The following is a 22,232-nucleotide window of genomic DNA, read 5'->3' as shown; positions in this document are numbered from 1 at the left end:
TTGTAGTACCGCTGGTACTAACTGTCATGGTATAGGACAGATTGGCTTATGAGTGTGGGGTTGGCGGGAGTCTTAAGGTGACTCTCTCTCCCAACCACCCTAGTACGGTTGGCTCAGTTGCTCGTGGGCCATGGGGTCGTACGGACGGACCCACCCCATAAGTCTGAATCGTAGTACCTGGCTATGACAATTGGTATCTCATTGTCAGGTATTTTACAATTCAGAAGTGGGATTAGCCCAAAACTCGTTCGCGGAAGTGGAAAAGTGCGTGTACGTAAAATTCGTGCGAAAATTCGCGAGTGAAAATTCCATGGCGTCACTTTGACGTCACCGTATGGAATTCGCGGAAAAAAGTCGATCGTTTGGGACTTTTGTGGCGTGGACAATCCGTGTTGGGGCACCCGTGAGTGCCGTTCATAGTTTTCTTGTCGGGAAAAGCGCCGCGTTCGGTGAAAAAAAATCGTTGAAAGTCGCGAGAAAATGCGTGACATTTTGACATGTCGTGGCGTGTTTGCCGCGAAATTGAGGGGAAAAAAGTCCTTCGCGGGGCTTTTCCGTGGCATGGGAATTCGTGTAGTGTTTTCCGTCGCATGTAGAAAACGCGTCAGTCGCGGAAAACTGACCGTTTGTGGAAAATTATGACATTTTCGGGCGTAATTTAAATGCGCAAAAACGCGGCGTGAGTGAAAAAGAGAACAATATGTGTGCGTGTGCTAGAGCGGCGCGCGCATGGAGGGTACGCGTGTATGTGTGAGCAGCAGTGAGGAGCGCAGCAGCGAGTGACGGCATTGAGCGGCCAGAGAGCATCACACACACACACACACTCACACCAACAGGGCCTGCATCGCACAGCGAGCCTGGCACGCTGAGCAGGATGCGGGGAAGAGATACATGCACCGAATGCATGCAAAATAAAAGAGAAGGGAAAATCGCAAGTATTTTCTTCTAGATTGGAGAGTGGTATTCTCCAAATTGGTTTTCTTGATATTATTGAATTTTATTTCAATGTTAACCCTGAAAAGCGCTTTTCAACCCCCTGTTATTCTCTTGATGTTGAATTTTATGTTTATATGTAAACATGTATAGGTTAAGAGAATTTGATGGAAGATTGCCTTATAGATGTTTAAGGAAAATATGAGAAAGTATTTGAGTTGTATAAGAATTATGAGGAACCAATGAGTTGAAATTTTCATGAAATTTGATAGAACAAAATAAAATAATGAAAATTTCAGAGTGGAAAAATTATTGGTTGAATTCTTAGGCAACGTAAAATAATGTGAATTTTCCTTTCAGCACAAAAAAAGAAGAAATATGAAAAAAAAAAGTTTGTTTTATTTCTGTGTATGAAATTTAATGTTTCGGAACTGAAGATTGCATAAGAATTGAAAATTAAAATTCCATCAAGGTTGAAAATTTCAGAATAGAAAAATGAAAATTTCACTGAATTTAAATGATGAAAATAGGAAAGAGTATAAGTTCTGATTTCACAAAAATAAAAAATAAAAATAAATAAGGAAATTTTCATGATGTTGGGAATGAAGAAAATTCCATAAAGTTGAAAATTGCATGAAATTTTAAAGTAATTGAAAAATTGTTAAAAACAGTGAAATTTAAAAAAAAAAAAAAAGAGTGAATTAAAAATTTCATTAAAGAGAAATTAAAGTTAGTTGGAATTTTCAAAAGGAGATGGATAAGTGAAAAGATTTTAGCACAATTCTTATGCAATACGAAGATTAAGGAAAATTTGGTTTTAATGTCAGTTTACCATATTGCCAAGAATTCTCACAAATGAGCTTGGTTAAATCAATGGTGAAAATGTGAAAATTTGTGAGGAAATTCGATGAAATAGTGACAAGAATCTACTGAAAAAGGAAGGATTTAATGCAGAAGTCCAACAGTAGGAGTCACGAAGGCAATAAAGATGAAACTCAAACAGGAACAACGAATTGCTTAAGGGAAGAGTTCAAAATGATACTAACGGATTTTAAGCAATCGTTGAGAAGGAACTGGGACTCTTCTTGGAAAAAAAAAGGGGGAAGAGTTGAGGAATTTGGCCATTTGAGAACAGGCCATTTGAGAAGTGGATCAGACCGAGTGCAAGGATCTTGGCACAACACTCGACGGTATCCAGGGATGATCTCAAGGAAGTTTATGTTGGACCGTGATAAAGTGTGTCAGGTTAGGAGTAGTGTTTCTCTTCGGAATAGGGCTTACTAAAGCATTAGATATCTGGGTGAAACGAAGTCCGTTAGAATTATTGTTTCACACAATGAGGTATCAGGAGAAGAGAAAGGTGCCTGTGCACATGGAAGAGCAATTCACTATGTTTATGTGATCAGTAGAAATACTGTGATAAACTGGCTCTTCAAGCATCCATAGAACCAACCTGATGTCTCAGTAGATATGGTAGAATGGATGAATAAGAATGTAGGTCTGGGCGATCAATGGACGCATTGTAAGCTAGATAAGACATTCAGGTCATGTATCTATGCAACCAGTTAATACTAAAGACAACATTCATGAGTCTTCGTTGATTAGATGATATATAGATTCATGAGTCTGTGAGTAAATGATACTGGTGTAGATAAAGCATGACGAGGTTTTCGCGGAGAGGCATCATGCTTGCATGGTGGGCCTGTTACGTTGAAAACCTGAAATGTCGTATTGATTAACATCAATCCAAGGTTAAGGTCCAAGGTTCTTGATAGTTAGTCATACGACGAATGGTTTCTCGGAGACACTAGTCTCTATGGAACGAGCTTACGGTTCCTGGAACTGGGTAAGCTAAGTCTAGACATATGTTCCATGAGAAACAAGTAACATGGCGAAAGCTGTGTTGAGAGAACCTTCTGTAGGTTCATGGGTGTGATGATTTTGTGTCACGTGCACTGGCGTACTAAATCAAACAGAACCCTTGTGTACTTGGGCTACCAGGTACGGTTCCATTAGGAACAATTTGATATGATCTTTAGTTTGTGAATAGAGTTGTTGTCTAATACAGACTTGTACTCTATACACAGGACCGCAGTTGTTATCGCATTCATTGCGAAGTATACTGGTCGAAGATCACGGGAAAATTCGGTCAATCTGTCTTGCTTTTCCTAGCTTGTGCCGAGGACGTCACAAAAGTCAGGAATGGCCGAATGTAGTACCGCTGGTACTAACTGTCATGGTATAGGACAGATTGGCTTATGAGTGTGGGGTTGGCGGGAGTCTTAAGGTGACTCTCTCTCCCAACCACCCTAGTACGGTTGGCTCAGTTGCTCGTGGGCCATGGGGTCGTACGGACGGACCCACCCCATAAGTCTGAATCGTAGTACCTGGCTATGACAATTGGTATCTCATTGTCAGGTATTTTACAAAATTTCAAAGGAAAAATTGAAAACTCTTATTTTTTGCATTTGAAACTTCCCTTTGGTACATATCGATCAGGCTCATCGACGAACTTGCGGGTACGGGATGACTCAAAAATCCATTCAGATTTGCTCTAAAATCAACAGAGAGCCAGAAAATGCGATAAACTGATTTTAGCCAAAAATATGTCTAAATTTCAAAGGAAAAATTGAAAACTCTTATTTTTTGCATTTGAAACTTCCCTTTGGTACATATCGATCAGGCTCATCGACGAACCTGCGGGTACGGGATGACCCAAAAATCCATTCAGATTTGCTCTAAAATCAACAGGAGAGCCATAAAATGCGAAAAACTGATTTTAGCCAAAAATATGTCTAAATTTCAAAGGAAAAATTGAAAACTCTTATTTTTTGCATTTGAAACTTCCCTTTGGTACATATCGATCAGGCTCATCGACGAACTTGCGGGTACGGGATGACCCAAAAATCCATTCAGATTTGCTCTAAAATCAACAGGAGAGCCATAAAATGCGAAAAACTGATTTTAGCCAAAAATATGTCTAAATTTCAAAGGAAAAATTGAAAATTCTTATTTTTTGCATTTGAAACTTCCCTTTGGTACATATCGATCAGGCTCATCGACGAACCTGCGGGTACGGGATGACCCAAAAATCCATTCAGATTTGCTCTAAAATCAACAGGAGAGCCATAAAATGCGAAAAACTGATTTTAGCCAAAAATATGTCTAAATTTCAAAGGAAAAATTGAAAACTCTTATTTTTTGCATTTGAAACTTCCCTTTGGTACATATCGATCAGGCTCATCGACGAACCTGCGGGTACGGGATGACCCAAAAATCCATTCAGATTTGCTCTAAAATCAACAGGAGAGCCATAAAATGCGAAAAACTGATTTTAGCCAAAAATATGTCTAAATTTCAAAGGAAAAATTGAAAATTCTTATTTTTTGCATTTGAAACTTCCCTTTAGTACATATCGATCAGGCTCATCGACGAACCTGCGGGTACGGGATGACCCAAAAATCCATTCAGATTTGCTCTAAAATCAACAGGAGAGCCATAAAATGCGAAAAACTGATTTTAGCCAAAAATATGTCTAAATTTCAAAGGAAAAATTGAAAATTCTTATTTTTTGCATTTGAAACTTCCCTTTGGTACATATCGATCAGGCTCATCGACGAACCTGCGGGTACGGGATGACCCAAAAATCCATTCAGATTTGCTCTAAAATCAACAGGAGAGCCATAAAATGCGAAAAACTGATTTTAGCCAAAAATATGTCTAAATTTCAAAAGAAAAATTGAAAACTCTAATTTTTTATAATTGAAACTTCCCTTTGGTACATATCGATCAGGCTCATCGACGAACCTGCGGGTACGGGATGACCCAAAAATCCATTCAGATTTGCTCTAAAATCAACAGGAGAGCCAGAAAATGCGAAAAACTGATTTTAGCCAAAAATATGTCTAAATTTCAAAAGAAAAATTGAAAACTCTAATTTTTTATAATTGAAACTTCCCTTTGGTACATATCGATCAGGCTCATCGACGAACCTGCGGGTACGGGATGACCCAAAAATCCATTAAGATTTGCTCTAAAATCAACAGGAGAGCCAGAAAATGCGAAAAACTGATTTTAGCCAAAAATATGTCTAAATTTCAAAGGAAAAATTGAAAACTCTTATTTTTTGCATTTGAAACTTCCCTTTGGTACATATCGATCAGGCTCATCGACGAACCTGCGGGTACGGGATGACCCAAAAATCCATTCAGATTTGCTCTAAAATCAACAGGAGAGCCAGAAAATACGAAAAACTGATTTTAGCCAAAAATATGTCTAAATTTCAAAGGAAAAATTGAAAATTCTTATTTTTTGCATTTGAAACTTCCCTTTGGTACATATCGATCAGGCTCATCGACGAACCTGCGGGTACGGGATGACCCAAAAATCCATTAAGATTTGCTCTAAAATCAACAGGAGAGCCAGAAAATGCGAAAAACTGATTTTAGCCAAAAATATGTCTAAATTTCAAAAGAAAAATTGAAAACTCTAATTTTTTGTAATTGAAACTTCCCTTTGGTACATATCGATCAGGCTCATCGACGAACCTGCGGGTACGGGATGACCCAAAAATCCATTCAGATTTGCTCTAAAATCAACAGGAGAGCCAGAAAATACGAAAAACTGATTTTAGCCAAAAATATGTCTAAATTTCAAAGGAAAAATTGAAAATTCTTATTTTTTGCATTTGAAACTTCCCTTTGGTACATATCGATCAGGCTCATCGACGAACCTGCGGGTACGGGATGACCCAAAAATCCATTCAGATTTGCTCTAAAATCAACAGGAGAGCCAGAAAATACGAAAAACTGATTTTAGCCAAAAATATGTCTAAATTTCAAAAGAAAAATTGAAAACTCTAATTTTTTGTAATTGAAACTTCCCTTTGGTACATATCGATCAGGCTCATCGACGAACCTGCGGGTACGGGATGACCCAAAAATCCATTCAGATTTGCTCTAAAATCAACAGGAGAGCCAGAAAATACGAAAAACTGATTTTAGCCAAAAATATGTCTAAATTTCAAAGGAAAAATTGAAAATTCTTATTTTTTGCATTTGAAACTTCCCTTTGGTACATATCGATCAGGCTCATCGACGAACCTGCGGGTACGGGATGACCCAAAAATCCATTCAGATTTGCTCTAAAATCAACAGGAGAGCCAGAAAATACGAAAAACTGATTTTAGCCAAAAATATGTCTAAATTTCAAAGGAAAAATTGAAAATTCTTATTTTTTGCATTTGAAACTTCCCTTTGGTACATATCGATCAGGCTCATCGACGAACCTGCGGGTACGGGATGACCCAAAAATCCATTCAGATTTGCTCTAAAATCAACAGGAGAGCCAGAAAATGCGAAAAACTGATTTTAGCCAAAAATATGTCTAAATTTCAAAGGAAAAATTGAAAACTCTTATTTTTTGTAATTGAAACTTCCCTTTGGTACATATGGATCAGGCTCATCGACGAACCTGCGGGTACGGGATGACCCAAAAATCCATTCAGATTTGCTCTAAAATCAACAGGAGAGCCAGAAAATGCGAAAAACTGATTTTAGCCAAAAATATGTCTAAATTTCAAAGGAAAAATTGAAAACTCTTATTTTTTGCAATTGAAACTTCCCTTTGGCACATATCGATCAGGCTCATCGACGAACCTGCGGGTACGGGATGACCCAAAAATCCATTCAGATTTGCTCTAAAATCAACAGGAGAGCCAGAAAATGCGAAAAACTGATTTTAGCCAAAAATATGTCTAAATTTCAAAGGAAAAATTGAAAACTCTTATTTTTTGCAATTGAAACTTCCCTTTGGCACATATCGATCAGGCTCATCGACGAACCTGCGGGTACGGGATGACCCAAAAATCCATTCAGATTTGCTCTAAAATCAACAGGAGAGCCAGAAAATGCGAAAAACTGATTTTAGCCAAAAATATGTCTAAATTTCAAAAGAAAAATTGAAAACTCTTATTTTTTGCAATTGAAACTTCCCTTTGGTACATATCGATCAGGCTCATCGACGAACCTGCGGGTACGGGATGACCCAAAAATCCATTCAGATTTGCTCTAAAATCAACAGGAGAGCCAGAAAATGCGAAAAACTGATTTTAGCCAAAAATATGTCTAAATTTCAAAGGAAAAATTGAAAACTCTTATTTTTTGCAATTGAAACTTCCCTTTGGCACATATCGATCAGGCTCATCGACGAACCTGCGGGTACGGGATGACCCAAAAATCCATTCAGATTTGCTCTAAAATCAACAGGAGAGCCAGAAAATGCGAAAAACTGATTTTAGCCAAAAATATGTCTAAATTTCAAAGGAAAAATTGAAAACTCTTATTTTTTGCAATTGAAACTTCCCTTTGGCACATATCGATCAGGCTCATCGACGAACCTGCGGGTACGGGATGACCCAAAAATCCATTCAGATTTGCTCTAAAATCAACAGGAGAGCCAGAAAATGCGAAAAACTGATTTTAGCCAAAAATATGTCTAAACTTCAAGGAGAATATTGTCGAAAATTTAAACACCAAGATCTACTCAAGTAGCGAAAGAACATTTCACCTGACCACCGCATTAACGTACAAATGACACCGTATACGAGGAAAAACATGAAAGGCATCGCAAAAAATACCCTCAAAAAATGCAAAATTCATCTAATCGATTTAATTTAATTTCTTTTGACAATTCTCTGTGACCACGAAGTGAAAGAGAGCTTGAAGATCGTGGCTATTTGGAGATGTTTTTTTTCTTTTTCCCGGCACAGCAAATTAGCACCACGACTTCCTTGAGGTCCATTTCACCATCTGTGTGACTGCACAATATTGTGTGTAGTTTCAAGGTCTCAATCACCAACCAATATTGCCCCATTTGGATGATCTTTGATCACAGCGCGCGATTGCAATGCGCGGGAAGCGCGCGATCGTGCTCAAAGAAAGTGCAAAGTGGGAGATCTTGAATTTCTCGTTGGGCACATCGGGACGTGTGCGGTGATCACGAAAGATCGCTTCTCAGAGCAGTGGGGCGCTTGTGCCCTGATGTGGCTATATAAAGAACCCCAACAGCGGCCGCCGCCGACATTCCTATTCAAGCACCTCCACTGGATAAATCATTTTGGATTCACTTTTATTTCTCTTGCTTACGTGATCAGGTGAGTTCACACAGCCTGGTGGCTATTTCCCACACGGATACAGAACTTGTTGATCGCAGTGCTAATTTTTTTGTGTGTTAATTTGCATGTGAAAATTCTATTTAAATGTCGGAGAATATATAGAAAAGAATTATTGGATATATAAAGTGATTTGTGGTGGAATATCCCAGAAAATCCGGTGATCGTGCTTTTTGTGATTTTTTTTTCAAGCTGAAGATCGATCTTGTTAATAAAATTAATTAAAAAATGATTATTCGGTGTGAAAAGATCTTAATGAGAGCTGCATTGTGGTTTTTCTTCTTCTAGGACATCTGACGGAAGAAGATTTAACAGAACAAAAAGAAACATGAAAGTGATTATCAGTGCTTTGGTGATCAGCTGCATCGTGGCTCTGTCCATGGCCCGCCCCCAGGAGGGTGCCCAGTTCACAGATGAAGCCATCCGACAGGCACAGCAATCCTACCTAATTCCACAGGATGCCAAAATCCAGAAAGTCGAACGAGGCATTGAGCTGGCTTCCTACGAATCTATTCCCGCACGCCAGAGGATCGATCTTTTCTCCATTCTCGGTGATCAAGTCCCACGCGATGTGATCGCCAGGCTTCAACCTCAGGTGGACAACATCGGGAATGAGTGAAGCTGAAAACGAGAAGAAAAGTGAACATCCATCCTAGATCATGTCCTCATCCTTTGTCCTCCACCGCTTCCTTATATCCTTCCCAAAAAAGTAGGTATTGCATACACGCAAAGGATAGAGCTACAGGGTGCTCCTTTCAACATCACCACTGCATTTAGTCCAATTCACAGGGATTTTCTCCACAAATAATTTTTTTTATCTCGAGAAACTTCTCTGCATTCTTCCACGTCAAGTGCCAAAAGCAATAGACACCCATATACACAGTTCTCTTCTCAAATTCTTGTACGAGAGAACTTCTTCATTTTTTGTGTTAATCTTACAACTTTTTTTTTATTATTTTTCTTTAAAAGAAATGTCCACAAAATAATATTTTATGAAATACCTACACAAGTATTTTCTATAAAAAAGACAAATATAAGAAAGAAAAAAAAACAAATTTATTGTAATTTTATTCAAATTGGTTGCTCAAGATCTCATCGTTCTTTCGCAGCATCACGCCTTCTTTCACTCTCAGGCGTCCATTTGATGGAGGGCAAAAAAAAAGAAGAGGTGAAAGTAAATTAACAGTGTTACGGTCAGAGAAAAAGCGCCACCATTTAGCATTAAAAATAGTCGCGTTGTTGGTCAATTGAAGAAAATTAATTCAAATCACAAGAAATTGTGTGAGATGGTTTCTCCCAATCAAAATTCTTATCGCATTTTCCCCAACAAATCGTTTTTTTTTCACATTCGATTTTGTGTGTGAGCACAGAGTGAGCCAATCAAGATGTCTTGAAAGAAAGAAAATAGGAAAATGACTAAAAGCTTTCATCTTACCTCATCTTCCAATTGACCACAATCATTGTCCAGCAAAATCCTGCAAGGGTTAGAGAAAGTTCTAGAAAAACAATTTTCCAATCAATCATATTCTCGTAATGAAAAAAAAAACATTTTTAGTTTTCATAAATTATCATTTTTAATCACTGATATTCTTTACGCATAGATATAAAGTACATATTTTGAATAAAATTCAATTCTTTATTTATTAGATTTTTATCTTAGGCCTGTTCTTTATTATCTCACATATGTACTTAAAGAAACATTAAGAATTGAAAATTACCTCATTTTGTAAATTCTTTTACGATTTCTCTTGACATTAAACCAACGTGAGCAATTGTAAATTATTTCAAGAAGAGTAAGTCATACAGTTTTATAAAAATTTAGTAAAAATATTTTAAATTTAATACCTAATATTTTGATAATAAAGAACAAACCGAAAGGTCTTTGTGCTAAGAATGCTTCAAAAAATCAGTAAAAGGTTGTTTTTAGGAAGGAATCGATAGTTCCGTTAAAACTATTTTCAAATGCTTTTTTATGGAGTTTTGACTGTCTCACCTTACGTTAGTTTTCTTTGAAAAAAATGTTATTTATTTTTTTAAGAATCAGTTTAGAAATTAGAATTGAATAGTGAAATATCCATTAACGGCTGTTGAAAATTTGCTACGAAAAAACTCGGAAAATACAGCCAAAAGAATAAAAGCACTCCTTTTATGCTCACTAGCTATTCTTTTAGCTGCATTTTCCGAGTTTTTTCTTCGCAGAATTAAATAGGTGTCTGAAACTCATATTATTTGGTTAAAGACGTAAGCAATTTAACAGATTTCGCGTAACCGGCGTAACATAAAAACGAATAAAACTCCAAATAAAATTTCCTTTAAATTTCGTAAAACATTCACAACTTACGCTTACTTTATCTAACTGCTTACGTCTTTATCTTACGTTTTTGAGTGAATTCTTTAAAATAGTTTGCGATATTAATTCCTTAGCAAAAATTACTTTTAAAAATATTTTTAAATGCACAACGTTTAACTGATTTTTATCCACTTACAGATTTATTTAAGTTTTCAAATATATTGTGAATCTATGAGCTTTTGGAGCTTTTACGCTCTATCTATTATCACTGCTGTGTCTATTAATTTTAATATAAAATTCAACTACCAATGGAGAGACACCAAAAGTGAGCCACCTTGTTGCTATTTCTCATTGTAGACCATCATTTCAAAAAAGCGTCTCTTTGTGTCTCTCTCACTTTCACTTTTTCCACACAGCCGCACAAAAATAAAAACCCCTTCATCGAGTTTGTGTCTCTCACCTCCAGCTCTGACCATCTTCATCACAGCGCACATTGCTCAAAATTAGCACTCAGTCGCGAGAGAACTTGAACATCATTTTTGGTGTGTAATCTTCATTCGAAAAAATTACATCATAGTTTTGTGAGTGAGAGAGAAAATTCCATGCGACGATGCCGAAGATGAAGATGAAGAAGAAGAAAAAAACGAGAAAAACTTGATTTAATAGCTATTTATCTTGCGATTTTGTCTCTTCGCGCATCACCACGAAATTGCCGTGATGACTATATATATTCATATATAATTTTAAATGTGTCGCCTAAATGGGCAGAAGGCAAATAAATTAAGAAAAATTGTCATATTCCTAAATCCACGCACACACGCGCCTAGAAAGATGTTGAAACGAGTTTCTTAAGCTTGCCTTATTTTAAATCTTTTTGTGCACAAATTAAATTTTCTTGACGCACTTTTCTTAACTTTCGTATTTTTTTTTTTCATTCCTTTCTTTTGTTCCACTTCCTTGAAGCACAACATTTCCCTATCCGGGAAAATTATGGAGGAGGTGGAATTTTATTTGTTTTAGTTTTTCTATCGTGTAACTATAAAACAGTCTTGGAGGTAACTTTAGTTCACTTGCCGCGCAATTCATTCAGCAAATGATCAGGAATTGTTGGACTTGTACCCTTGCTGGTTGATCCAGCCAACCAGTACTCAGAGACGGAGATGTAGAGAGCAACGGCGAGTCCCACAAGGGAGGCAATCCACGTGGAACTCTGGAAGATCACACAGGTCGCAATGCAGAGTCCCAGGTAAGTTAGATACCTCGTCATCGTAACATATTGATCCCGTTTCTCACCAGCTGTGTCTGCAAACAAAATGATTATTCGTTGGAAAGTTTTTAAATTGATCTTATTAAAAAATTAGTTAGGTAGCTAGCAATTAAGCTAAACGGGCTAAGCCTATTGCTTAACCCTTTCGCGTCCGTATGAAAAATTGAAAGGTTAGTCAAAACGTGTTTTTTAGCCATTTCTACGCAAACTCATTTCATAAAAATAATAATTAAATTCTTTTAAAATTAAGACAATAAAATGTTTCATGTTTGGGCCAGCGTATGACCTAATGAACGCTAAAGGGTTAAAGTGGTAAAAGTAAATAAATAAAGAAAAAAAACTTTTCTAGTGTGTTCATTAAAAAGTTAATGTAGTAAAAAAAATTAATTTATATGTAGAAATGTTTAAAAAAAAAAGTTTTCAGATTTTTTTTTAATTTTAAAGACATTAAAAATAAATTTAAAAAAAAAACTACATTTCTATACAAACGTTTGACATTTTCTCTTCTAACATTTGACGGTCATTTTTAATGTTTGAAAACTCTTTTATAAATATTTCAGGTTTATTTTATCTTTTAAACTTGTCTTTAAATTTTTTATACGTTTTTTTTTCTAACGTTCAATTTCTTTAATATTTGAAAACATTGGGGTAGATTCTGATAAAAATCTTTTCTTTTCTTTCCTTATAATTCGTCAGTTATAAGATTTTTGGTATTCCGGCAAAAATCTTATAGAATTTTAACATTTTGCTTCTACCTTTAATCGTATTTTTGAAGAAAAATTACTTTTCCAGGCTTTTTCAGAGATCTTTCTATTTTCCTGAACAACAAATTTATTATTTTTCTTTTCTAGAACGACAATAAAACGATTTAGAAACATCCATCTGTCAAAATCTTACAAATTCTTTCTATATTCTCTTTCTGCAATTTTTTAGCAAATCATATATTTTTTTGACCTCTTAAAAAAAGTTTAAATTTCGATCATTTAAAATTATTTCTTTGAAGAAATTCTTCATTTTTTTCTTAATGTTTCTCAATGTTCCTTTAAATAAACTCACCAGTGCATAGGCCATCCCTGAGCTCGTATCCTTCAGCACAGGTATTGCAGAGATCAGGTCCATCACCTGTGCATCCACTGCAGGATCTATCGCACTCAATGCACGAGAAGGAACCTTCGTTGTTGACGCAAAATTGATTCCTCTCGCAGGCATTTCGTACTTCGAGGCACTCATTGATGTCCATGCACCCACTACCCTCACCCCCGGACACAGGAGCCCATCCCTTGGCGCAGGAATTGCAATTTCTCGAACCAGGACCCCGGCATCCTGTGCTATTGGCACAAGCTGCATGACAGGGTGAGCAGAGAATCTTCTCCTCATCGCGGAATGCTTCGTAGAATTGCATTGCACACTCTGTGCATCCCTCGCCGGCGTATCCTGTATCACAGAGGCACTTCAAAGAAAATAATAATTTCTTATAAAAAGAAAGAAACATTCCCCTTGATTAAAAAGAAAAATTAATAATTATTAAGAATCGTTTGATAAAAAGTTTTGCAGAAGCAGCAAATACCATTCCTTTGCTTCTTTCTTAAAGAGAGCCCAAAGAGCACGGCGGTACCCGGCCGTATTCCATTTCGGCCAAAATGTATTCCGCGCGGGATTCCCGCTCAGGCACCGTATGGTGCACCATATATGATGGTATTGGGAAAAATTTGGTACCCAAAATCAGGTCGTGGCTCCATAGCAGGTAAAATTTCACGCCTAAATTTGGGAATACCATAGGGATATCCGTATGGTGTCTGGAAACAGCTTCTGCCACGACTGAAAAAACTCCTGCATGTAGGCAAAATTTTTGACATTTTTTTTCTCTTTCCCTCTCACTTATTTTTTTTCTATCTTTCTTTCTCACAAACACATTATTTTCCCTACCTAATGTTCTCCTTTTACGATAGTGTTCCCTTTTCTATTTTGCCTCACCGGGAGGCAAATGGCCAAATTTCATGGAGATGTACTTCGGCAAAAATACCTCGTCTTGGCAATAATATTCACCAAGAAAAATTCACGCGTTTTCACGCGTGAAAAACATATGCGAGATTGATTTTTAAGTAGTATATTAATTAGAAGAGCCATAAATGGCCCTCTCATTTCATAAAAATTAATATTTCTTTGAAAAATTAGAAAATTAAAAAAAATTGAAATTATACCCACATCATTATGCTTATTTAATACAGCATTGCATTATGTTTCTTATGCTAGAAACATTATTAAAATGGCATAAAAAGCTTTAGTTTTCAATAAATAAAATTTTATAAAATATCCATGCCACGTGTAGCTAAAAGTACCCTCAAAAAGACAACCATTCGTCGAATACATGAAAAAGCGTTGCATTTCAGTACAATTTTCTTCAACACATGAGAGAATTTTTTATGTTGCTAACGCATTTGCTCCACAAAAATCCGTATGAACAGCTATTGTAATCAGTCAAAAATTAAATAAGTGATATATCTTTTGTAATATGTATATATTTTTTATGCAAAAGGAATAGTAGAGGATATAGTAAGACAAAAAAGGCATTCCAAGATTTAGGAAAATCAATACATTGCAAAATGGTCTGAGAAGAAGAGAATATTTTAAGTCTTTTCTTAAACTTAGAGTGCCTTGAGTTAATTTTATCCCAAAATTTTCATTTTATTGCTGTTTTTATTTTTGAAGATTTTTTTTCTCACAATAATGTTCCTGGTTGCCTCACAATTAGTTACATTTTTTTAATACGTAAGTTCTCTGCCTACTCTGCAAATCTGAAGATAATAATACTGCATAAGATATTTTATTTCTGTCCCGAATATTTTTTTTTGTCAAGCTAGATTCTAGAAATATGTAAATTGGTTACTGCAAATTATCAGAAATCCAACAATAATACAATTTATCCAACACGAATAATAAAAAAAAAATAGAAAAATTATTTAAGTGTGTGTAATATTGGCAAAAATACATTCATACTTCTATAATTTTGTTGAAACAGTTTACATTTCACATCTTCAAGTCTATAATGCTTTCTCGATTTCTTATTAATATTTTCAACAGAATAAATATTTAAAAATGAAGAATCAATTGGGTTTGTAAAAAAACTGTTTGCCTTGTCTACGAGTTTGTCTCCAACTATTTTTAATTCATCGTTAAAATAATTTACATTTATCATTTCTACTATTTCATTTTCAGCTGACAAAAACCATTTGTTTTTATGGTCATTTTTTAGAGTAAAGCCTTTTTCTAATTCAAAAGTAACGCCTAATCCCTCACGTGTTAATATTGGATAATTTTTTGTTTCCTCCTTTTTTTTATTTTTGTATGTACTTATTTCACAAAATCTTTTAGCTACCTGAGCTAGAGGTCTGTTGCCAGATCTAACCAATTTTTTAAATATTCCTAAGTAACTTTCAAACGGATAAGTACTTATATTTTCCAGTTCTCCAAAAAGACGTACGTCGTCTATTACGTGAATTAAATTATGCACATTGCTCACGACTGAAGATGGTCCGTAAAAATAAGAATAGGATTTTACATATTCTTCAATTAATTCATGTGCAATATCTCTGTATTTTTGATAATATCTAGCTGAATATATGGAATAGGCACAAAATAGCAAACTGAAATGGTAGTAAACATTTGGCTTAAGAAAATCTTTTAGAATAACAATTCCCAGGTACAAAAGAAATGTACGATATTCTGTTCCTTTCCATATTGAAAGATATCTTAAAGTCCTAATTTGTCGATGAAGTTCAATAGGTCTACTCTCATTCGCAAATTTTAAGAGCTGACATATTTCAGTAATTTGTGCATTTGACCATTTTGTCCTATAATTAAATTTTCCGGTGGTCCATCCTTCTAGTTGACGCTTCATAATACCCAGATCAAAGAGGTGAAGATTATCAGAAACTGGAAAATGTTCCACCATGTCTATAGGTAAATTTTCCAATGGTGATGTGGTTTTATGGTGCTCTGGTTCTCTTCTTGAACGAAAACTAGAATCGTCTCGTTTGACTGCATCTATTCGTGTGAATACCATGCAATCAAAAAATGATCCACTAACCGTACATTTACTACATCCGGAATAGTGATTAAAGTACACTATTCCCTTAACAAATGATCGTGCAGGAGAATCACACACGAAACTATGAATTGTAACATTCAATTTGTGTGTATTAATGATGATTCCATTCGTCACAAGATTGTTCATTTCACCCACAAAGTAATTAAGGTAATGGTGTACGCTTTCTGGTTTACTTTCACCACAGTATATTGCGGCTACCTGGGGTTCTATTTTAGGTTTTTCAATTATCCTAAATAGTACTGGCCAGAAATGGGTCTTAGTACTTTTTGCAAACTGCAATCCATCGATGTGAAATTGTAAAGAAATTGTTGTATCTTCAGCCAAAGTTTTAAAATGTGAAATTAGCGTGGATTCTATTGAATTATACCAAAACTCTCCAGATCCCATTTTTTCAATGCGTACATTTCTTGGTGTTTTCACAATCGTCCTTACATCCGATGGCAAATTTTTTAAGCATTCTTTTGTTTTCAAGAGTTTAAGTAATTGATTAGAAGCGGCATGTGTAATACCATTTGTAATAATCCAGCCAGCCAGTTGATCTTGAAATGAATCTTCATTATTGTGTTCATCCTCACCATCCTCATAAGTTTCTGAATCGTCAGAATCACTTTCAATCAAGTCTGAAAAATATTTTTTACGGTGTAATCTGAAGCAGTATGTAAAAAAGTGTATATGTAATTATCAATTACCTATCCAATTCTCGATATACGTAGAATCAGGATTATCTAGATGATGTTCATCTATAGATGATGGAATTTCATTAATTACATCACTAGAAATGTGATGTGTACGTTGAGAAAGAGCACAATATTCATTAGAAGCCTTTGCAACACGGTAATAAAATGATGAGGAATATTTAAATTCTCTTTTGTCCATTGTAATTTTGCTTAGTAATAGTAATCAAAAATAGTCACACTGTAATGAACACTTTCTTTTTAAATAAATTTTTTACTTAAAAGCTTTATTAGCTAAGTTTTTTTTTTAATATGACGCTATTCCAAAACGTTTTGTTCATACGTATTTCGAAGAGGTCTTATACGGAGGACAAATCATGTACAACTGTGTCAATTTTTAAGGGACAGTTTTGTCTGAATGTTGAAAAAGCGTCTATGTTTATGTACAGTGTTTCTTTTTCGTAATATATTATGTAGTATCTACTTATTATATACAGTGGGACCCCAGTACAACGACCACTCGGATGTACTATTCATACTCATTATTTTTAATGTGCGACAGTAGTTCAACCGAGTAGTCATTGTACTGGGGTCCCACTGTAGTTACCATAGTTTTCCCTGTAATAGGCAAATATGCAGAACTGTCATATTTCACACTTTTGTTAATCCATATACCTTCTTAGAAAAAAATTAGAAACAGGTACTGTATAGATATAAACGAGACAAAACAACTGAAATATTTCAGGTGCAACCATAAAATAAAAGTACATAGGCACATAATTGAAAAAAAAACCAAACATCTAGAACTAACATGCAACAGCAAATCGGGTTTGTTAAGGGGTTTGGAAATACCAGTCATTAAATCACCAAACTGACCATTTCTGAGAATATAAATTTACGACCTTAGGTAGGACTTTTTAAATCATTATATTTTTGGAATTTTGGAACCTTGCTTAGTGATGGGTTTTTCCGTAAGATAATTTAATATATGGGTGCTCAGTAGGATAATTCTTTTCGACGGGCACCAGATTTGGGCATTATTTATTAGCTTAAATGAAAGAGGTGAGAGTCGTGAGTGTGAATTCTTTTGATGTGGACTCAAACAAATCCTTGATTCTTTTTTCGTATTGTATTTATGAATTATATTTTTAAATAATTATTTTCACAATCTAGATTCCAACAACTCATAAAATTTAAACTCGAACTGTCTGAACTGTATATATGTACCTGAAAAATTTTGTGAAAAATATATGTATATCTCCTAAGAGCATAAATTCTTGCAATTTAAAGGAAAAGGAATGATTAGTTTTGGAAAGAAAAGTAATCACTATTAATTCATATAACCGTTCCTAGAAAATCTTAAAACATTTCTTTCACAAAATATTCATTAATTAGAAGAAATACATTCAGGCCCAAAATCCAAGAATACATGTTTCAGACAAAGTGAATAGACAGAGATAATTTCTTTCACCCAAATTAAGCAACATAAGTAGTCTGATCCCTTTTAAGAATAATTCTTTCCTATTGCAGATTGATCATTATGTACCCTACTTTCTGCATACAAGTACTTCTATATAAATTGAAAAAAGGCTTTCCTTCATGTTAGTTCAATTCTGGTGTTTGAAGGATACATGTCATACGAAACTACTGTTTTTTTTTTCTTTCGTGCCAAAGTGTTTTTTTAAGTTGGCTATCAAAGTATAAGTTTTCTATATAAGCCTAAAAAGTGCTTTTTGTGAATTTTTCAAGTGTGCAAAAGTATTTCATAAACAAACGAATTGACAAAAATTGTGACTTTTCGATATATATATATATATATTTAAAATGTACTCTATTGTTAAAACAATTGAGAAAAATGGACCAGCTATTGTGGCCATACCATCTATTTGGGTGAAAGATGGACATCTTTATTGGCCGCGAGATAACAGAAATTTGAGAAAGTTAAGGAGGAAACAGGCGGTTCCAGGTAAGTAAATCTCATAGGGAATATATGAATGAAACGTATCAAAATGCGCATAATTTTTTGAGAAGGAATTTTATATTATATAAAAAAACGTTGCTTTTTTAGAATTCCATTACAAAAAGTGAAAAATACCGAAAGAATTATTTGTTTATCAAATTTTATAGTATGAATGATTTTTTTTGAAAAAAATTTATAGCACATTAATTAATAAAAAAAATTGATACGACAAAAAACCAATAGAATATTTTTTTCTTCAGATTGCCTAATTCGTATACCTATTTCTTATCGTAAATTCTAAAAAATAAATTTTCAGTGCTCTATATTATACCTACATATATATTTTTATGGAAGACATTTAAAATAGTTTACATTAATTGTAAGTTTTTTTTCTTTAATTCCTATTCTTATAATTTTTTTTGAATTACAGAGGAAACATGGGAAAAGCTTAATTGTGAGATTAAAAAACATGGCATTACTACGTGGGATGAAGCCCTACATCTCGAAAAAATGCTATGCAAAGTCGAAACTGAAAATGAGGAAGATGTTTTGACGAGACACACTGATCAGAAAAAATCCTTTATACAAAAAAACTTCGATTCGTCTATACGTAACATCGCAGCCTCAGCAGTTTCAGAAAATTCTAGCACCTCTATTGTTTCGGCAAAGAAGTCGCTAAAAAGAAAATCACCGGAAGATGAAGCACACGACTCAGTGGAACATAGAGCAAAACAGTCGAAACTGTCGCAGAAATCGCAGTTTAGTGTGAATGGGAATCTTCAAGACTGCGACACAGAAGACCACAATCGCATTAATTTGGTATCAAGAGATTCACACGCAGAATATTCTTCTGACAGCACGGATACATCTCCGAAGGCACAAAACTCACCAGTGTCTTGTAAGCTATTTCTTGTTATTAATCAAAAAAATTTAATTTTGTTTGAATCAATGTATATATGAATAACATTAATACATTTTGCAGCGTTTAGCTTCAGCGATAAGGAAGAAATCAGTGTCAAAAACGCGAACGACATAATTTTGGCCATTGCAAATCTAACAAAGGGACAGGCTAGAATTGAAACTAAGTTGGATCATGTGACTACTATTCTTTTGAGAGACTCTTCTGGAAACAAGCAGCAGAAAAAAGTAACAGAATGCGTTAGAAAGACATACTTTCCCATCAAAAGCTCTAAAGATCTATGTGCTCTTGAAGAAAAGCTAAATGAGAATGATTTCAAAGAAAACGTAATTGAAGAATTTGGCAAGATTCATGGGGCCACAGGAGAAGGAAAGTACAAAAAGATCGTCTACAAATTAGTGGACGATATGTTTGATCGTTGTATTTTTACTTCTTTTTCTTGGAGTGGTAAATCAAAGAATAACAGAAAACAGAATTTCTCCAGCTTAAAAAATGTATTCGACACATTCTACCAAATTGTCAATAATGCAGACAAAGCATACACGATTCACCTTAATTACGAATATTTTAAGAGATTTTTAAAATACAGCTTCGAGAGAGTTGAGAGGAATAATAAGAAAAAATAGAATTTATCAGAAGACAAAAACAAAAAAAAGATTATTGGATCTTTGTAAGGTTGAAAAAATATAGAACCATTTCGTCAAAGAAATGCTAATGCTTTGTGAATTGAAAAAACTAGGTCATAAGGTTTAAAAAATAAAATAAATAAATTTCATCTTGTAACATTGTCGATATTTTTGGAGATGAATAAATTAATTAAAACAATGTGTTTTTTTTACTTTACTTATATGTTTTGATAATCAATTTTTTTTTCACTTATAAGGTTAACCCCCAAAAGAATCATAACTTCTACATAGGGATATCGTCTACTTTTTTATTGCGCTTGTGAGGCAAGGTGCGATAACCCTTGTGCAGTTGTACAAAAGCATTTTTACTTTTCTTATGCTAAAAATAAACTTTTCATGTTATGAAGAGATTACTAAACATTTTGCAATGATTAAAAAAAATCTGTTTTTTTAAACCTTTCAGTTTGTTTTGTAAAATTCATTTCCGGATGTATCCTCAAAATAGGTTATGTTAAAAATTTTATTTTTCAATTATAAATTTTTTTAAGTTTTATTTTAAAAAAAATCCATAACATAGCTTAAATTTTCTAGAAAAAAAATCCTACACAAGAAGGTATAAAAAGTGTTTTTACACCACATTAAATTAATTTATAAATCATTTTTTTAATAATGAAATGGTATAAAAAAAAATGAACCCAAAACAGAGGCGCGCCACGCGTCTCTTTTGGAACCAAAAGTGAGCCGAAGACTCTGAAATTTTTTGGTACCAAAAGTCACGCGTAGCCACGACTCTGTGTTGGCACCAAAACTGATGCGTAAGCTCCGATTTTTGTTGGAACCAAAATTCACGCGTAGCCACGACTCTGTGTTGGTACCAAAATTGAGGCATAGCTACGACTCTGTGTTGGTACCAAAATTTAGGCGTAGCCACGACTTTGTGTTGGCACCAAAATTAAGGCGTAAACTCCGATTTTTGTTGGAACCAAAATTCAGGCGTAGCTACGACTCTGTGTTGGCACCAAAATTGAGGCGTGGAGCAGACTGATCACGACTGATTTTGTTAATTTTAGCTAATTTACAATTATTTTGCTCTGAATACATCTGTTCCATCATATATTAACTAAAACTAATCAAAAAAAATTGCCAAATATTTTTAATTCTTCAAAATATTAGAAATTGTACTTCAGTCGTGGCACACTCCGTGAGTTGACACCATATGGATAGCTGTATGGTTATCCAAAATGGCTAGAGTCGCCGGCGTGCTCCTTGGGATGGCAATCCGAGCAGGGATCGCAATTGGGTCCAAAATGAAGATCAGGACAGCATACAGCTAGTTTATCGATGCAGAGGAATTTAAAAAAGTCCGGCTCCTCATTCTGATGCTTAAACCACCAATCTTCAATTAGCTGCTCATTCTCTTCGGCGAGATTGTGGCATTGAGCTGTTCCGCGTGTCACATCATTGCACAGGGACTCCTGAATTTCCACAAGACGCACTTCGCTCGTCTTGTAGCTTCCCAGACGTTCCTCTTCCCATGCAGCATCACCCCCATCGTGCTTATTCCTCTCTGTCTTCCTCATGCCACTCTCAAAGGACTCCACAAAGACACGGCATGATTTGCACGGAGGGAGTTTTGTGTTTTTCCCGTTCTTTTCGCTCGATGGGGGTGTGGGTGGGGCTACTTGAGCCTCCAGCAGCGGAAGAACAAGGAGGGCAGTTGTGGTCAGGAGAAAAACATATTCCAGCTTCTTCAACATTTGGCAAAGAAGTTTTTTTCTCTCTCGAGTGCTTTCTTAGCGACAAATTAAATTGCTAATTAGGCTAATTCCTCAAATCACTTAAGGACTCCCAAGAAAATCCTTTAGTTTTTGCAGAAAAGTTCGTAATTTTTGGTAAAAAAAAATCCTAATCACATAAAATCTTTTTTCCTCCTCTCGCGAAGTTTAGCACTTAAATACTTTTTGAGCACAAAAATTTGTATCTTGGCAATTAGATAATTAACCCACGTCTCGTTGTTGATGGAAATTCCGTGGCAATTTGCTGGGAAAACTCGTGGAAAATTGGAGATTGAGAATATTTTTTAAATAGTCTTACCGGAATCACTAACCAATCACAAATTGACACTTTGATATTCTCACACAAGTAGAAGTTTCCTCGTTCAATTAATCAGCATACTTTTTATATGCTCCATTTATGCTTGCTATGTTCCCTATGCTCGGTATGCTTCTATGCAACCTCTACTGAATTTTAATGAACGTAACCGGCACCTCGTAGTGAGAAGCTC

General features: G+C 35.0%; 6 protein-coding genes across 6 annotated transcripts in view; 3 read left to right on the top strand and 3 right to left on the bottom strand.

Moving 5' to 3' along the window:
* Nucleotides 1–22,232, bottom strand: part of LOC129788976 (dachshund homolog 2) — a 1,190,888-nt gene that overhangs the window by 474,337 nt on the left and 694,319 nt on the right. The gene's annotated exons all lie outside the window — the stretch shown is intronic.
* The window catches only part of LOC129788985 (uncharacterized), a 511,890-nt gene that overhangs the window by 16,308 nt on the left and 473,350 nt on the right, over nt 1–22,232 (top strand). The window lies entirely within an intron of this gene.
* LOC129789162 (uncharacterized) lies at nt 8,014–9,159 on the top strand. The gene is made up of 2 exons (XM_055825820.1): nt 8,014–8,086; nt 8,393–9,159. The coding sequence occupies exon 2, from the start codon at nt 8,433–8,435 to the stop codon at nt 8,721–8,723; it is 291 nt and encodes a 96-aa protein (XP_055681795.1). The 5' UTR covers nt 8,014–8,086; nt 8,393–8,432; the 3' UTR covers nt 8,724–9,159.
* LOC129788378 (cysteine-rich with EGF-like domain protein 2) lies at nt 11,036–22,110 on the bottom strand. The gene is made up of 4 exons (XM_055824353.1): nt 21,204–22,110; nt 16,202–16,389; nt 12,718–13,111; nt 11,036–11,696 (listed from the first exon to the last, which is right to left on the bottom strand). Exons 1-4 carry the CDS (start codon nt 21,703–21,705, stop codon nt 11,461–11,463), a joined length of 1,320 nt encoding a protein of 439 aa, XP_055680328.1. The 5' UTR covers nt 21,706–22,110; the 3' UTR covers nt 11,036–11,460.
* On the bottom strand, nt 13,263–16,928 carry LOC129788996 (uncharacterized). The gene is made up of 2 exons (XM_055825577.1): nt 16,459–16,928; nt 13,263–16,389 (listed from the first exon to the last, which is right to left on the bottom strand). The coding sequence occupies exons 1-2, from the start codon at nt 16,643–16,645 to the stop codon at nt 14,618–14,620; spliced, it is 1,959 nt and encodes a 652-aa protein (XP_055681552.1). The 5' UTR covers nt 16,646–16,928; the 3' UTR covers nt 13,263–14,617.
* LOC129789064 (uncharacterized) lies at nt 17,057–20,339 on the top strand. The gene is made up of 3 exons (XM_055825692.1): nt 17,057–18,409; nt 18,834–19,301; nt 19,386–20,339. The coding sequence occupies exons 1-3, from the start codon at nt 18,268–18,270 to the stop codon at nt 19,946–19,948; spliced, it is 1,173 nt and encodes a 390-aa protein (XP_055681667.1). The 5' UTR covers nt 17,057–18,267; the 3' UTR covers nt 19,949–20,339.

Source organism: Lutzomyia longipalpis, chromosome 2 (assembly GCF_024334085.1).
Source record: "Lutzomyia longipalpis isolate SR_M1_2022 chromosome 2, ASM2433408v1".
Taxonomy (NCBI): domain Eukaryota; kingdom Metazoa; phylum Arthropoda; class Insecta; order Diptera; family Psychodidae; genus Lutzomyia; species Lutzomyia longipalpis.
Note: the sequence above shows the minus strand (reverse complement) of the source record. Positions and strands in the feature narration are given on the sequence as shown.

Coding starts and splice junctions, on each gene's coding strand:
- LOC129788378 (XM_055824353.1), bottom strand. CDS start 21,705: ATGTTGAAGAAGCTGGAATATGTTTTTCTCCTGACCACAACTGCCCTC. Junction 16,390..21,203: donor CCATCCCAAGGAGCACGCCG/GCGACTCTAGCC, acceptor AATATTTTTCAG/ACTTGATTGAAAGTGATTCT. Junction 13,112..16,201: donor TAAAAAATTTGCCATCGGAT/GTAAGGACGATT, acceptor TTTTCTTTGAAG/TGCCTCTGTGATACAGGATA.
- LOC129789162 (XM_055825820.1), top strand. CDS start 8,433: ATGAAAGTGATTATCAGTGCTTTGGTGATCAGCTGCATCGTGGCTCTG.
- LOC129788996 (XM_055825577.1), bottom strand. CDS start 16,645: ATGGACAAAAGAGAATTTAAATATTCCTCATCATTTTATTACCGTGTT. Junction 16,390..16,458: donor GTATATCGAGAATTGGATAG/GTAATTGATAAT, acceptor AATATTTTTCAG/ACTTGATTGAAAGTGATTCT.
- LOC129789064 (XM_055825692.1), top strand. CDS start 18,268: ATGTACTCTATTGTTAAAACAATTGAGAAAAATGGACCAGCTATTGTG. Junction 18,410..18,833: donor GAGGAAACAGGCGGTTCCAG/GTAAGTAAATCT, acceptor TTTGAATTACAG/AGGAAACATGGGAAAAGCTT. Junction 19,302..19,385: donor ACAAAACTCACCAGTGTCTT/GTAAGCTATTTC, acceptor TACATTTTGCAG/CGTTTAGCTTCAGCGATAAG.